The following is a 16983-nucleotide window of genomic DNA, read 5'->3' as shown; positions in this document are numbered from 1 at the left end:
TGGCTTTAAATAAAATGATTTATTAAATCTATGATGTTAAAATTCCATGTCAAACAGTTAAAATTATTTACATAATCAGACTTTATGTATCCAAAACTGCAGGAATATTCATCTCCCCCTGCCTCTACCCCTCTGGAAGCTACTCCTTCCTCTCCCTCCTGTGTTACCCTTAACTTTAGGAGGTGGACTTTTAGGTCGAAGTGCTTCGATTCTCTCTGAACACCCGGTGGTAGAGGTGTTATTGGTGAAGTAGCTGGAGTACAAATCTACGTTGAAATTGGAGTTGGTCAACTCTGGGCCCAAAGTGAGCCAACCTGGACGAATCGTGCTGTCTTTGCCGAAGATATGGAGCCTGCGCCTTCCTGAAGAAAGTAGGTACTATAATAATAATGATAACAATTCATTCCCCAAGAAATATAAAATGTTTATGCAAGAGAAAAAACAATATGGAAAAGAACAAAGTTCAACTAATTTGCTCAAATAATATGTATAAAACATAATAGAAAATATTTTTAAATAATGTTCCTTGGGAAAGTTGAAATCAAGTTAAGTATCAACCTAACAAACTTACCTAAACAGAAATGTTCAATGATATGAAAAATCTCTACAGGTTTTTCCAGGCTACCATACTCATTTTCTTCTGATATTATTAGATCGATATCTACATTTGCGTGAATGAAATCCCCGTCTGTTGACCGACGAACCGTACCCTTTATACCCATAAGACAATGTTCCTTTGTCCTTTGAAAAACTGCTCTGGGGTCAAGATTCTTCGAATGCCCTGGGTTTTTTATGTTGGTCCTAATCCAACAAATATCTTCGCATCTGAAATGATTATGGTCAACTATAGGCCTATTCACTCTAATAATGATAATGAATCTATTCACATAGTCAGATTACAATTTCAACTCATTAATACAGTTTGTTGTATGATTTTCCCATTACAAAAACCGTGACACGTGTTTCGCTATACAAAAGCTTTGTCAAGCGTAAAACATTTTACGTTAGGAGATTATAATCACAGAAGACCACGGCAAAACCCGGAAACCAACCAAAACATTGACGCCAGCAGTGAAAGCCTACAAGGTAATATCATTAACAAAATTCAAATATCTGTAAAAATCATCCACTTTGCAGTCATTAAGTCGCAACTTACAGGTGTAAGTTATTCAAAAGTATTTTTTTGAATAAAATATTATATAGACCTGTTTGAAAATAAAATATATTAAGCTAACATGTTGTTAACTTCCTTAGGTTGTATTTGTTTACTTATTATCCTACTGAAATCAATTTTCATGTATATTTTTGATGAATAAGCTCTACCTAAACAAACAAAAATCAATTCAATTTTTAATATACTCACCTCCTAAAACCCCACTTTCTCAAGCAAATTCTACCCATATCGAGTCCCTCAGAACTGCCACACCATAAAAACACAAAACTTCGCTGAGCTGCTACCTCTCCTACGTCCAAACTCATAATCTGGTCCCAAGACCAAAACTGCATATTCGTTGCTCCCATAGTCCTCTGGTACTCCTCCAAAGGAGGTTCAATAAGTATCACATCGAATTTAGTGTTGAGATCCTTCAAATCATACGTCGTTAGGTCACACTTTAAGTACATAGGTGGAGTGGCAGTTTCTTGAATCAGCTCATCTTTGAGTTTAATAAGTTCCCGCAGCTTTGGGTACTCTTCAAAACGATCAGCCAAACCAACGTCACGAATGAAATTCTGAGGTCTCTGACCTGTATCAACAAAGTGCTGGCAGTAATCGTTGTGAGGATTTGATGACTGTGTACCCTGTAAATAAGTATTAGTGAGATAACTGAAAATGTATGAATGGAATACTCAATTGATACGCATTCTCACTATAGCGGGCACAATTAATAATTTCTGATTTAATAATATCATTAAATTGAATTTTAATGATTCATCACTTCTTTCAATGAAACTGGCATAAAAAAACACCTCAGAGCTTGGCACCAGCACCAAGCCCTGAGGAACCCCCTACAGTACTGAATATTAGATAAAATGTTTGCTGGAGTATATATTTTGCTCAATGTAGTATGCTACATTGTAGTATGCTACCTTTAAAAACATTGAAGAGTCTTGATACACAAGTTCGTCCATATATTCCTTTTTGTAGTCATATTTTTCGTTATCTTGATTGTTTTCTCTATTTGTCGTTTTTTCAGTGCTGGTTTCACCAGTTCCCAAGACATGTCTCAATTCGTCAGCACCAGAAACACCCAGCTAAAAGAAATATTTTAAAGTTTAGAGAATTATAGTACTGTATTATTAATAAACTCACAGTTTGTGCTAATAAAAGTTTTCTCTTTCTAGATTTTTCACGTATTTCTTTCATAACATCTCCCATAATTTCTGATTTGATCTCAAATTACGTGACTTTATACTCGCTCGTCCTGCTTTGTTGAGTTTCTCTCCTGTCGTTGTGACCGTTTGTTGATAAATAATTGTCAATGTCAAGATTGTCAAATTATTAAATACTTTAAAGTTTTACTTCTTCTTTTTATTTACTTAACGGCGTTGTAGCCTGAGCTATTGGAAGAATTTAGTCAATGTTGACTGACCGGAACAAAATTGGCAGCAAGACGTTAAGCGTATCGATAAACCACTTCCCGTTACCTCAAGGTCTTCAACTGTAAATTACGAAACTACACCGCTAGAATCATCAAATTAGACATGAAAGTGCTGAAATTTATACCGCCGTTTGAAGGGTTTTAACGCTATATCAGCCTATTATATCGAAGAGACAACATGTGTCCGCTGTTTCAAAATTTGTATGTATTTCTAACTACAGGCCTCAGAACTCATGAAATATAATCCTCAGATTCGTGTTGTAGAGCTTGGGCACAAAACAGGTAATCTGGGGCCAGACAATCTTCAAGGTTACGCCACAGAATATCGGAACTACATCTGTGTAATAACAAGAGCTTCAGTCAAAAAGAAAATGAGCAGCTGTCATTGAACCGAGAAATTTCAAAAGGATTGTTTCAGAATTGTATTTATATTATAATAAAGAAAATTAACTGTTGAGATTCGAACATTGTTTTTGTTTATATTGAATTATTTTCAGTACTATAGTAAACCCGGTATAAGCAGGGTGGAACCTAGGATCATTATTAGGGTAGGGGGTAAGGATTTGATCTTGACGCCTGACCATCAACGTGCTCTACAACCCACAATGACATGAATAACTGATTTATTGTTATCAAACCAAACAATTCATTAGCGGTTGAACTCATTCTGAATGAAATTTAATCTTTTGAGACCCAAATTATCAATCTTAAACGCGTAAAACTGAGCCTCGAATTGGATTATATCCCTGTAACCATTTGGAAAAAAAACTCTTTTGAGATACCGAACTCGGAAATGCTTGAAAACATTAAAAACAAATGATAGCATATTTGGAAACGAATATTTATTAAAAAATCCCATACATGCAAAAAAGTTTGATTTTTAGTGAGCAATTATGTCTCCCTTCAATATAAATAAAGTTCTCAACAAATAATAACAATTTTTTATTTTTCCTTTTCTTGTATATAATGCAACCAAGATGACATCAATCTTGACGACTTCTCTGCCTCATGGTGCCTTGTCTTCGCTTTCTTCCCTGCCCTGTTTAAATGTTTCTTACTAGGTATATTTAAGTAGATGTGGCTATGCACAAATGCAGTTAATTGGGAATTGGCACTAAAACATTACAACTTCATTGTTTCTCAATAAAACTTTTGTTTATTGAGTAAATAGACTTGACATTAAAATTTATGTTTTTGGTTATGAAGCTGTTACTAATTTCGATGATGTTTCTGGCGCCCCATTATTTGATGCCCCCCAACAACAGCCACCAGGGCGCATGCCCCTCTAGCCCCCTGGATCCGATCCTAGGTATAAGTACAAGTTACCAAATTATTTAGATTGTATTTGCTCATTTATCGTTCAAATAGATTGTAATTGGAGTTTTCATATACATTTCGATGAATAAACTCTATTATTATTACTGTTTCAACGATTATTAGTTCTTATTGACTTATTACTATTTTTCAATTTTTATTCGTTCACCCGGTATAGGCTAGTGTTATTCTCTTTCTAGAAATCCACCAAAGTATCGTAAACTAACAAAAACAAACCTCGTGAAAAAAAGTACGAACAAAAAACTTCATGAAATACATCGTCAGTTGGGTTCGATCCCAATTCCAGCAGCGTTTTCACAAATTACGCCCGAAAAACTAACAGAAACGCGCTCAATTTCAAGAAAACACAAAACCCGGTGACGCTGCGCGTTAGTGTAAGAAAAATATTTATTTATTTATTCGTAATTTATTTGTGCCGAATCGTATAATTGTTCTTGGTGTGAGCTCATAATCGTTTATGTAAAATGTCATTGGCGTGCAATTTCTTACCCCACCATGTGCTTGACGTGAACAAAAATTCCGACACATTATCGGAAGTATCGGAATCGGGAACGGGAACTTCGGAATGGAACTCAAACTGGGATTCGAAGGAGGAACTCAAAGATTTTCTAACGAAACTGGGATTGAAAGACGTCTCGGACTTGCATCAGGACCGATTCAGAGTGGACAGGAAAAAGTTGGAACAAATGCTAACAGGTGGGACAGCACTCTTTTCTTCATCCATTAAAATAACCAATAGTTAACCAAAATAGTTTTTATACACGTAAGTATATCTCAAAATCAAAAAGCGGTGAACAATGATGAATGACTGAATAATGAAGGTTTTTGAACACTTTTGACAATGTCAACAACATTGAAAACCCCATGTTTTAGGAAACTACAGTTCATGTAGATACCTACTTGCAACAGCATCTTCGATTCAGAAATAACTTTCGTGATCTTGACAATTTTGACATTTGATATTAATATGCACCAGACTGTGTAATAATGGAACATTTCTTCGGTGTTTTTTCTGTATTACCCAAACCATCTACGAGAGTAGGTTAGGTTAGGTTACGTTCAAAGGGAGTGAGTTTGTTAGACCCTCCACCGCAACCCGCAAGGGTTTATTGTGGTTCACACCTATTCACACTCAACCAAATAAACATAACTTCTTAATGAGGTAGTCGGATAGTCAAGGTGCAAGATTCCCACCTTGATACAAGCGACAACCTTCCCATATGAGGGTTTTTTGCACGTCAGCTACACCTGACGATGCCTTAGATTCAGCCGTGCAGGGCTTTTTCCCCTCTGGATTTGGTGAATTATCACTTGAGCGCAAACGTTTGCTAACCTGCTCATGGGGGGTTTGTTCCTCCACCTTCGACAGATTTTGCGTACGCCACTCAAGAATTTGGTGCAAGGCGGTTTCATAAGGTACCCCGCTCTTGAGGAGACGACTCAGTCGTTTCCTGGCTGCATCACCAAACCTTTTTTTTTAGGTTCAGTTATTGGATCAGGAGTTGGAGAGTTGAGAGCTCTCGCTCCTGATCTAAATTTACAGGGAGGTTAGTTGGAACCGTAAGCTCGACATCCATCTCCTCTGTAGACTCAGCGTCAGAAATATTTTATAAGTTTAGTCTGTCCATAAAAGTCCCACAAGTAGCTAGGGAGAGAAGGTCAATCACGGCAGAGCCCCGCATTACCGTGACAAGGCGATGCTCCGACGAGAGGGCGCCCGGTTCTCGAAGGTTCCGTAAAGACAGCTGATAGGCTAATCAACAAGTTCAAAAACATGAAAAATAGAGATAAAGGTCCTAAAAATATGAGCGATAGCTCATTCAATTCGGAATCATCTCTAGAAAAATGTTTTTGAAGGATTTTGGTGCAGGTGAAAAATTGCAATTGTTATTAACAGAATAAGATTAAAAAAAATGGTGTTTAGTTTTTCGTTGATAACTCAAAAAATATTAATATTTGAGCAATTTTGGAAAAAGGTCGTTAAAGAGGAGGAAATTTCCGATAAAAAAGTTCCGACTCCCGAAATTCTATCTCCATTATTTAGAATTTTAATTTGACGTTGAAAATAGGGTTCCTCGCTGCTGTTACGGCATGCGCGCGCTGCCGCTAAAGACAGTTTATCAAAAGAATTAATAATTTTTATAACATAAAATGTCATTTTGAAAATTTGAAAAAATCCAGTATCTTCTTAACACTTGAATGAATCGAGTCCCGTAGAAAAATAGTTTTATCACCATATATATATATATATATATATATATATATATATATATATATATATATATATATATATATATATATGTATATATATATATATATATATATATGTATATATATATATATATATATATATAATATATATATATATATATATATATATATATATATATATATATATATTAAAAATCATGATTTACACTTTTAAATAGTTTATCAAACATTTTTTTTCCATTTATTATTTAATTGTTTATTAGTTTAACAATTTGTTATGAACAAATATTGACCAACGTCATATTTTTTTTCTGAAGCAGGAAAAAAATATGAAAACAGCTATATATAAAAACTGCCATAAAATGTATATAATTGATTTAATTATAAAATTATATTTTTTTCTGCTTTAGAAAAAAATATGACGTTGGTCAGTATTTGTTCATAACAAATTGTTAAATTAATAGACAATTAATTGAATAATGAATGAAAAATGGTGATAAAACTTTTTTTCTACGGGACTCGATTCATTCAAGTGTTGAGAGAATATTAGATTTTTTAAAATTTTTAAAATAACATTTTATGCTATAAAAAAATTATTTCTTTTGATAAACTCTCTTTAGCGGCAGCCTGCGCATGCCGTAACAGCCGCGCGGAACCCTATTTTCAACGTCAAATAAAAATTATATATAATGGAGATAGAGTTTCAGGAGTCGAGACTTTTTTATCGCAAATTTCCTCCTCTTTAAGGAGCTTTTCAAAATTGCTTAAATATTATTATTTTTTGAGTTATTAATGAACAATTAAATACCATTTTTTTAAATCTTATTTTGTTAATAACAATTGCAATTTTCCACCTGCACCAAAATCATCCTCTCGGCATGGATACACACACCTTAGGATTAAACCATCGTTGGGATGCAATTCAGTTAGGGAATAACAGAACCACAAGTGATTCTGTCATTCTCGTATCCAGGGGGGCTACGTGGAAACAGGCATCCGATGGCCGGTTTGCTCAACCCTCACATCCTAAGCCAATGCACTCGCCAAAAACAGCATGGACAGTGGTTTGGGCAGCGAAAGATGAACAAGGACAGCCAATCCGCCATCTACGAGAACAATACATGGGCTGGAAAGTCCAGGGCCAAACTTTGCTTTATTCATAAACGTAATCTCCACACAATCATTTCAGCGCCGCTCTAACATTTCAATATCACTTTTGTAGAAAGATTTATCTTTTGCCTCAAAAAAGACATCACTTACAGCAATAACCTCTTCATTAGAGCAAAATTTCTTACAGGTGTGCTTTATTTTGAGGTCTGCGAACAGCCAGTAGTCGCTAGGAGCCAAATCTGGCGAATACGATGGATGTGGGAGCAATTCAAGCAATTCATTGCTTTCATTGACTCATGACACGGTACACTGTCTTGATTGAATACTTTTTTTTCTTTGCCATATGCGGTCCTTTCTTTGCAATTTCGACCTTCAAACGCTCCAATAATTTTTTTCGTTGAAAAACATTATTTCAACACATTAAATATCATTATCAAGGAAAAAATTCCACAAACCAAATACTTTTGTTGATTAACTAATTTTCATAAGTTTTTAATTTACATAAAAACCCTGATAATTTTTAACTAAAAGTCTCAAATTCTGTTCACTTCTTGGAGCTTTTCTTGAAAGCCTTCAAAAAAGATTTCCGTTGGAAAAATTAAAAATATTTGATTTTCCACTTTGTTATTGATAAATAATCAAAGGCTCAAAAAAGTGGAAAATTCAATTAAAGCAATGAATAAAAATATTTCCAATATCCAAATTTATTCGTACCTATTCTTATTATTTAAAGTTACATAAAAATGATTTTTTATAATTTTTAGCTCTATTTGTTTAAAAAATTGTTATAAATAAATGTATTGTTTATAAGATATTTGAATTTTTTCGGGATGCTTTATATCAGTGATGAATATTATGATTTTTAAAAACAAAATCGTTCCTTAAAAAAAATTTATATTGCTTAAAAACGTATTTGTTACTAAACAATTTTTTTTGTTCATAAATATGAATATTGAGGAAAAATTTTTTTCAAATCATTATTTCTATTTCTCTTTGATATTCTAAAAAAACTTATTTTAATTTATATTTTCTTTCATTTATTTAATAAACAATTTGTTTTAAACAAATTAATTTTTACTGCAATAACGTTAGTTACAAATAAAAGTGGTAAAAGTTTCAATTCTTTTTTCTTCATTATGATTTCCTACCACATAGTAACGGCTACATCCATCAATTTATTGACAAAAATAACCTTGTGCCACTTTTTGTGTAAAAAAAAAATATTGAAAATTAGTAAAAAATTGAGAAATTTCTTTTCTTGAGACCCATACTATATATCAACCATGTATTATCTCCAAACATTTCAATTTTCCCTAATAAATCTGAAGTTATACTGAATGTATGAATATAAGGAAAAGTACTGGCCACAGAATAGATCCTTGTGGATCCCCACATAATACAGGTCCCTGCTTTATTATTCAAAAACATTTTTGAAATAATATTTAACAACGATTTCAGGCGACAATGAGGCCCTTATCCCAGCAGACGTATTCTTTGCTAAAATAATGGAAGACACAGACACTCATATCACTTGGCCGAACAAATTGAAGATTGGAGCAAAATCAAAAAAAGGTATTTATTCAGAGTAATATGCATGCCAAGAGGAATATTGGTGTTCCGTGAAATAGTCTGTTCAAAAAATAGGGTGAACGTTCAAATTTCGCGAATTACCTAAATACCTCAGAGTAATAATAAGACATATACTAAAACCAATAATGATTGAGAGTAGAAGTAAGCCCAGTTGACAGCAAATCGGGGGCGTGCTTAATAATTTTGAGAGGGTTGAGAATGAAAGAAAAATTCTTAGTACAATTAGTTAAAATATTCATACACATTTTTATTTATTTCATTAAAACTTTGCAATATCGTAATTTACCTAATCGTTGTAGTCATTAGGTGGGCCTTATGAAAACGGAGTAATAATCGTGGTAATTATAGTAGGTACCAAAAAAAAAATATATTGTGTTTTTTATTAATATTGTTAATTTTTTTGGTACCTACTATAATTACCACGATTATTACTCCGTTTTCATATATATATATATATATATATATATATATATATATATATATATATATATATATATATATATATATATATATATAAATAACTTTTTTTCACTATTGGGTTGCAGCAATTGATAAGTGAACTCTTTATAACTATTCTCAAGCTTTCGAGTAACTTAAACTCATCGTCAGGGGTACTAGAAAATACAAATTACAAATTTTTGATAATAGAATATAATATAAATGTAAATGTACAAATTTTCATCTAATCTTCAACCTCAGATTCGTCACTGTTGCTACCGCTATCATCAAAGTGAATTATGATTGGTTCAATATTGTGTTCAATACGGTTGTCTACGTCCCACATTTTTTGCTCCTCTTTTAAAACATGCTGCATGCATTTCTTCCAGTCTTCTGCAGAAACAGTTCGAATAGCTTCTTGTAGGTGATGTTGCACGTCCACTAATTTAAATGTTCTGTTTTCTCGTGCCACATATCCTTTTACTTGCGCCCAGATTAATTCTATTGGGTTTAATTCGCAGTGGTATGGTGGTAACCTTAAAACTGTAATTCCACGACTTGAAGCCATTTCATCCACTGTGAATTATTTATATTTGTCTGTGTGTAATTTTGTTAGCTGAAGTAGTTCTGCCTTTAAACTATCTTTGTTATATTGGATGTTCTTATTAATTAACCATTCTTGAATTGCTGCTTTTTCCCATGATTGTTTCGGTAATGGTTCTAAATGTCGACTATGGTATGGGGCATTGTCCATGACGATGACAGACCCAGGTTCCACAAGTTGAATGATGCCTTCAAACCATTTTTCAAACACCTCCGCATTCATCTCTTCATGATAGTCGCCTGTTTTCTTAGATTTAAATATTAATTCACCATTTGGTAAAAATCCACTGTCGCTTCCTATATGCGTAACTATCAGACGACTACCTTTTCCAGATGGCTGTTTTAACCCAACTGACAAACCTTCAATAAAGGCTTGTCGTGCACTTGTTATATTACCATCCTGCCATACTTTTTTGACCGTATGTCCTTGGTTAACCTATGTCTCGTCCATGAAGTACAATTTTTTTTGAGCTTCCGAAATTCGTCAATTTTTCTTAGATAGTTTCTTCTCCATGCTATTATTTCTTGACGTTCAATGAGAAAGCTTTTCCTGTAAACTTTTCCGTACGTAAATTTCATTTCGTGTACAAGTTTCCTAAAAGTTTCTTTACCCATTTTTGGGACCAATTCATGAGAGCTAAGTGCCTCCAGAACTGTTTGTAGAGTGGGCAACTCATTTCTGAAAAAGAAACTGTGAATAGTTCTTCGTATACTGGTTTTGGCTTCTTCATCAACTCTGATTTTTTTTCGTCCGCTACTAGTTTTTGGCGTTTGTACGTCCCCATGAATTTCTGCTTCTCTTAGTATTTTGTAAATCGATGATTTTGGTACACCGGTATAATCAGAGCACATATCAACTAATTTATCTTTTGAGATCGTGGAACTTAATGATGTAGAAATGCCCGGTTGGTTATTCGGAGGTACACACGTAGAATTACAGCACATATGAACAAAGTCATCTTTTGGTGGCTGATGATCTCTTTCAAGACAGTGAAATACTCGCAGTACAATTTGTTTTTCTCTTACTGACCGAGACTCCGACCGTTTTACCTTTTTCGACGTGGAAGGCCCGACCATGTCTCCCATTTTTTGAGTAGTTTGAGAACGGTGTAGAAATATAATTATGTAACGCTTAAACACTTATTAGCACTATTATTTTCACCAATTGTTATCACAACACGTCGATTGCTGACTGACTTAACTGTAAAACGTACAATTCACGCTGTATAATTCACAAACCAATGATACGCTCATGGCTGCAAGTACATTAGTGAGGTCTGCAACGATGAGATGGAAGTTACGGTAAAGTGACAAAGACAGAAATATCGTTGCGTACAGCGTTGCCACTAGTTGTAATAAATATCTAACACTATACAGAAAATAATGAATTTTAACTGATCAGTAATCAGGAAATGTATAAGTATTACTCATTACAAGCTCATTACTGATTTTTGTCATAAATAATACCTTTTAATCGTACTAGTATTGTGTATTATCTATAATTTGCCACAACCTACAACTCTACTGCTTACTATATTTTGATTCTGCTATAAACTGGTAACGTAAAATTTAGATATGACAACGCGCTTTACTCTCAATCATTATTGGTTTAACTATAGAGTTGCCATGCCTGTACGGTGCCTATACCAATACAATACATGTGTTTTGAAACGGGTATCTTACTATCCTTTTCTGTACAACTTGTGACTATCCTTTTCTCTACAATTCATGGGCGAGGGAGGGTAATGAAAGGTTATGGAGAGTTTGTTTACATTTGCAGTATTTGGGACCATAAAACAGTGGAGGTTGATTTAGTTGATAATTGGAGGGATGTTATCTATTTATAAAATAAATCATTTCAGGTGAAAACGTATTCTGTTCAGATAGTTCCTACAGGAAATTTGATTTATTATTCATTAATGATTATGGAAATGAAGCCAGTTTTTCTACCACCAACTAAATTTTTATTTATGTATGGCTTTATAATAAAACGCGTGGTTTGAAAAGAATCTTTTTAAAATATGTTTTTTCGTTAATCAGTTATCGCCCCCATACGAACGACAACTCTCAGAAGTTGAGAAATTTGTGCGGGCTAAGGACTAATGAAGTCTCACCTTTCAACGTGTGATTCCTAACACGGGTTACTGGGTTAAAATTAAATTATTCCAAATGAACTAATTCATAACAATGTTAAATGGTAATTTCAAAAGTAATGAACTTTGCTTCATGAAATCAGATGAAGACATTTTTTATTCATTCTCAGATTTGATAAACAAGCGGTACGGTACGGTTTGTGAGCTCCGATATAAAAAATTTTCGATTAGAAATCATGAATATTTATAATTACGATTGAGGTTTGATATTATGTGATTTCATTCAAAATTGGTATCTAGGGATCTTTGTGGACCGACATTGTTTTTTTTTCAATAATTCATGCTGACGAATTGTATATTTACGAAAAATCATAAATGTAAATGAAAAAAACTGTATTCAAAAATGAAAAATATGTTTTTCATATGTGTGCCATAGGTCATATCCATTCTGTGATCAACAGATGAAAAAGCTTTCTGCTCAATGTTCAATTTGTTTACTAAATAGTTATTCTTGTGCAAACACTGTTATATCTGTTATTGCTCACTTAACAACTAACTTACGTCACACAAAGAATATGATCTCCGTTTTGGTTATTCTTTTTTTGCACGAGGCTTTCAAATTGCATACAGACAATGTTCAGTAAGAAATGACTGTTTTATGGTCCAACTTACTTCCCGTAAACAAACAAAGTTATGGTGCCTTCAATGTAAGGATGGAAAATGCCTTTCTATTGTCTTTTGTTACTCTGAGGTAAATACCTACATTCGGTTTGTGAATTTTTTTATGTTGGTACACTCGTCTCGAACATATGTTCACAGTTTCAGCTGTTAGGCATGTTTACTTTGTTGGTGAGAGGCATACAAGTTGGAAGTGTTTTGCGTGTTCGGTGACTTTCTGTTATCGAAAAAAATGGTTCAAAGAATTTGCATCGAATTTTGTGTATAAAATTGAATTGAGTGCTCAGAAAAACTTGAAGTGTTGACAGTGGCATACGGTGATTGTACTCTGAGACAGAAAAATGTTAACAAGTGGTACAAGCTTTTCACAGAAGGTCGAGAAGATGTTAATGACGACGCTCGCCCTAGATGCCCCAGCACATCAAAAACCGAGGAAAATGTAGAGAAAGTGAAGAAAATTGTTATGAAGACTCGTTGAATCACTATTTGGCCTCTCGTCCACTGGGAGCTGAAAGCTGCGTAATCAATTCGTCAGAATTCGCACGACAACGCACGAACGATCCAAACACATGGATCGGTTGGGGACCGCGTCCACTTTGCCAGTATCGTTCGTCAGTTTTCGTCAGACTAGGTGCGAATTGCGAACCGATTCCGTTCTGCTGGGATTTGATTGCGGCCTAGTGAGAAAATAATTACAATACTGTATTGAAATGTGTCTTTTCTCATTCGAAAATAAGAAAAGTGATGGTCATCGACGATTTGAAGGTCGTGCCAAAAATGAGAAAATTCACCGAACTCCTTTTTTTTTGCGTAAATGGGATTCACCCACATTTTCCGCCTTCGTCGTTATCGCCTGTGCCTGATACGACGATGAATCAAAAGTGATAATTCCAAAACGAAAAATTCTTCATTATAGTTCTTCTTATACTTTGAAAGACTATTGGAGTGATAATTCTTGGGAATAATTCTCAATGTAATATAATATATGTATTTGATTTTAAATTGTAACATTTGTTTATTGGACGAAAACAACCCCGTAATCATGCCTCAGCCACCGTAATCACCAGATTTGACCCTCTTGCGACTTTTTCCTGTTACCAAGATTGAAGAGACGCATGAAAGGACGAATCAGGACGAATCGCTGAGAGAGCTCAAGGACATACCGAAAAGTGTGTATCAGAACTGCTTAGAGGATTGGAAAAAACGCTGGTATAACGTACAGCTGTATTATAACTGAAGGGGACTACTTTGAAGGGGACAAAATGGAAATTGATGAAAAAATATATGATTTTTGAGAAAATAGAAAATTCACCCTATTTTTTTGAACAGACCTCGTATATCTATATAACATGAAATCATACAGAAATTTTTTTAAATGTGAAAAAATCTAGGCCTTGTAGGCCATGGTCAGAGGGAACCTGAACTACAAATGTTTCGTCTGCTACTGCGGCAGACGAAGCGTTCGGTTTGTCAGGTTCCATTCGACCACGATCTATCAACCCGGATTTTGTTCTCATTAATCGTGACTACTGCCGAGTAAGCCTATGTTCTTATATTGTAATATGTTTTTCAGATCCGCATGTTAGGATTGCGGGAAGACCAGAGGATGTGAAAACTGCCAAAGAAAGGATTATGACTATTTTGGACACTAGGGTGAGCAATAATCAGTTTCGTATTCACTTCTGTATCTGTAGAGTAGGGCGGGTGTGTAGGCCAACACTAGGAGACATCATCTTAATATCGGTAGGTGTAGGCCAAGACTCGCCGAACACACACTCACTTATTGACGATAACTCTGCACACTCGTATAGGACATGCATCCTGTTCATACATCCTGCATAGAGGTGTGTCCACTAACCCCCTTATTATGGAGATGTTTCCTTAATTGACAGCGGCCAGACAGAAATCCTATTGTTAAGCGTAGATTTTCCCTTATCATCGCCAGATATTTCTTCGGCGTCAGATTCCCAGGGTCGACCAGGGTGATCCTGGCAAGATTACATCTTTTGATTCCATCCCATCTCTTTAGGGATGAAGCATGGGTGTGGCGTTTGGCTAGTTCCGCAATTGTCGATGTCATCAGGCCGTAGGTGCCACTGGGTCTTAAAATTCTTAGTCCAGCCGCTACCTTGGCTAAAGAGTCGGCAATATGATTACCTTTACTCCTGCCTTGCCCTTTAACCCACCTCAGGATAATGTTATTATCTACCGAGGCTTTGGCTAAATCTTGGTGGCTCTGAGGTAACACGTTGTCTGTTCAAGGCTGATAGGGCTTGTCTGCTATCAGTGCAGATTTTTATGTTTTTGCAAGAAATTCTTTTCCTGATTATTTCTTTTGTGGCGATTGAGATACCACCCAGTTCTGTTCGAACCAGGCTGGAATTTTTTCCCATTCCCCACTTAATCCTTAGGCTTAGTGATTTGGAGTACACTCCACATCCTGAGCCTTCTTTGGTGTTTGAGCCATCTGTATATATGCATATTGCATTTATAGCATCTGACTCTGTGTTCTGTTTTATTTGTATTTTGTAGGGTTTATTAAACACAAACCTGGGTTCAATTGCATCAATGATTGATTGCCTGCAGCAGAAGTTGCGCAGTAAGCGCTTCCCGCCACAGACCCAGCCTCAATTGACCCATTCCTACTTCGAGGTTTACACCAGCCGTGCACAATCGTAACATGGCTTAACGTACAGATCCAGAGGGGTCAAACCAGTAATTAATCCTATAGCCGCGGTTGGTGTTGTTCTCATGGCTCCTGTAATGTTTTAACAAGCCAATCGCTCTCTTTGATATAATTTTTGGATGGCCGTTGCTTGTAGAACTTTCGGTCCCCATGCAATGGCTCCGTACGTTAACCTAGGTCTTATTATTTCAGTGTAGATCCAGGTGACCACACTGTCCGCCGACATTGCTCATAAGTCACGTATGCTCTTTTTGCTCTACTCTGTAGATGAGATTTCCATGTTAGCCTTCTGTCGAGAATAGTACCAAGGTATTTCACCTCTTCGGAGAAGTTTAGTTAGCTTTTGAAGATTTCGGGAGGTTTCAAGCCCCTTTTCTTGGTGAAAAAGATCATCTCAGTCTTTTTGGGATTGATCGACAGTGAGTGTTCCTTACACCATGTTTCAGTGTGTTCAGAAATTTGCCGGTCTGCTAGATAACTATGTCATCTGCATATGCAATTGTGCAGAATCCATTATTGTTGAGGTGATTAATCAGGTTATCCAGAACTATGTTCCAAAGAATGGGCGATAAGATCTCTCCCTGTGTATACACTTGTGAATTGTAGTAAATACATGTAACTACGTAATTATACGTGAGTAATTCTAGGACGAAAAGTTCGTTCAATATAGGTCTGGTAATGCTTCGTTTTCTAGATTCAGGGTGTGAAATAAATATTTTTTCCTAAATATCTCAATAATCAGTAGTATGGCAGTTGTATTTAGGTTAGTCAGGGTCTAACTTAGACCTAAATAGATTTTTTCTGATTAATTCGGCCGTTACTTAATCCATAGTAATTTCACAAACTACACCTAACGATTTGATCTTCACAAACTTTATTTTCAAAAAATTCATTCACATGACTTGATAAATAAAATGAAGAAAATAACTCTGCCAGACGACGCAAAATTAATATTCTACGATGTGCAGAATCTATTTCCCAGCATATCTCCTGATGATACTATTACTTTAGTTATATATAAATATAATGATGGGATAATAACAAAAAATTCAGAAAAACTCAAACTCTATATGGGAGTGCGGCAGGGGTCAATTTTAGGTCCTATCCACTTTATGCTCTACGTTAATGATATAGAGAATATTTCAGCATACGCTGACGATTTTACGTTAATTCTATTAGATTTAGATGATAACCGTCTAGAAGAAAAATTAAATGTACATATATATATATATATATATATATATATATATATATATATATATATATATATATATATATATATATATAAATAGATAAGTACTCTTTGATCATTCCCATATTGATTTCAATTTAAGAGCCACCGGTATACAGCTGTTTCAGCCTATTGGGCATCGTCAGTACCGGGCAGGCGGTCCTCGATTGAAGACAAAATGAGAAAAAACCAAGAAAGTACTTGATAAAAATAGCTGCGTAAACGCAAGCGAAACATAAGTGGAACCACCTTGCGTTTACGCAGCTATTTTTATCAAGTACTTTCTTGGTTTTTTCTCATTTTGTCTTCAATCGAGGACCGCCTGCCCGGTACTGACGATGCCCAATAGGCTGAAACAGCTGTATACCGGTGGCTCTTAAATTGAAATCAATATGGGAATGATCAAAG

General features: G+C 35.0%; 2 protein-coding genes across 6 annotated transcripts in view; one reads left to right on the top strand and one right to left on the bottom strand.

Annotated features, from left to right (window-relative positions):
* Positions 1-2498, bottom strand: Mettl14 (Methyltransferase like 14). Of its 2 annotated transcripts, none has more exons than XM_074182006.1 (5): positions 2312-2498; positions 2089-2253; positions 1364-1800; positions 572-825; positions 1-378 (listed from the first exon to the last, which is right to left on the bottom strand). In XM_074182006.1, the coding sequence occupies exons 1-5, from the start codon at positions 2375-2377 to the stop codon at positions 239-241; spliced, it is 1062 nt and encodes a 353-aa protein (XP_074038107.1). In that variant the 5' UTR covers positions 2378-2498; the 3' UTR covers positions 1-238. The 2 variants fall into 2 exon arrangements, with proteins under 2 accessions (XP_074038107.1, XP_023029362.1); XM_023173594.2 differs by having other exon boundaries at positions 1-362; positions 2312-2494.
* Positions 2499-4168: 1670 nt separating this feature from the next.
* Positions 4169-16983, top strand: part of BicC (protein bicaudal C) — a 35249-nt gene continuing 22434 nt past the window's right edge. For 2 of the 4 annotated variants that reach the window (XM_023173593.2, XM_023173592.2), the window contains exons 1-3: positions 4172-4631; positions 8715-8828; positions 14232-14311. In XM_023173593.2, coding sequence (XP_023029361.2) covers positions 4400-4631; positions 8715-8828; positions 14232-14311 — 426 coding nt within the window. In that variant the 5' untranslated portion in view covers positions 4172-4399. Of the gene's footprint in view, positions 4632-8714; positions 8829-14231; positions 14312-16983 lie in introns of all 4 variants that reach the window. The other 2 variants (XM_023173591.2, XM_074181999.1) reach the window with 2 other exon arrangements.

The sequence above is a fragment of the Leptinotarsa decemlineata genome, unplaced genomic scaffold, assembly GCF_025532065.1.
Source record: "Leptinotarsa decemlineata unplaced genomic scaffold, Ldec_3_MD MMD2_P_RNA_scaffold_2, whole genome shotgun sequence".
Classification (NCBI taxonomy): Eukaryota; Metazoa; Arthropoda; class Insecta; order Coleoptera; family Chrysomelidae; genus Leptinotarsa; species Leptinotarsa decemlineata.
This window is presented reverse-complemented; position numbering and strand designations above follow the sequence as displayed.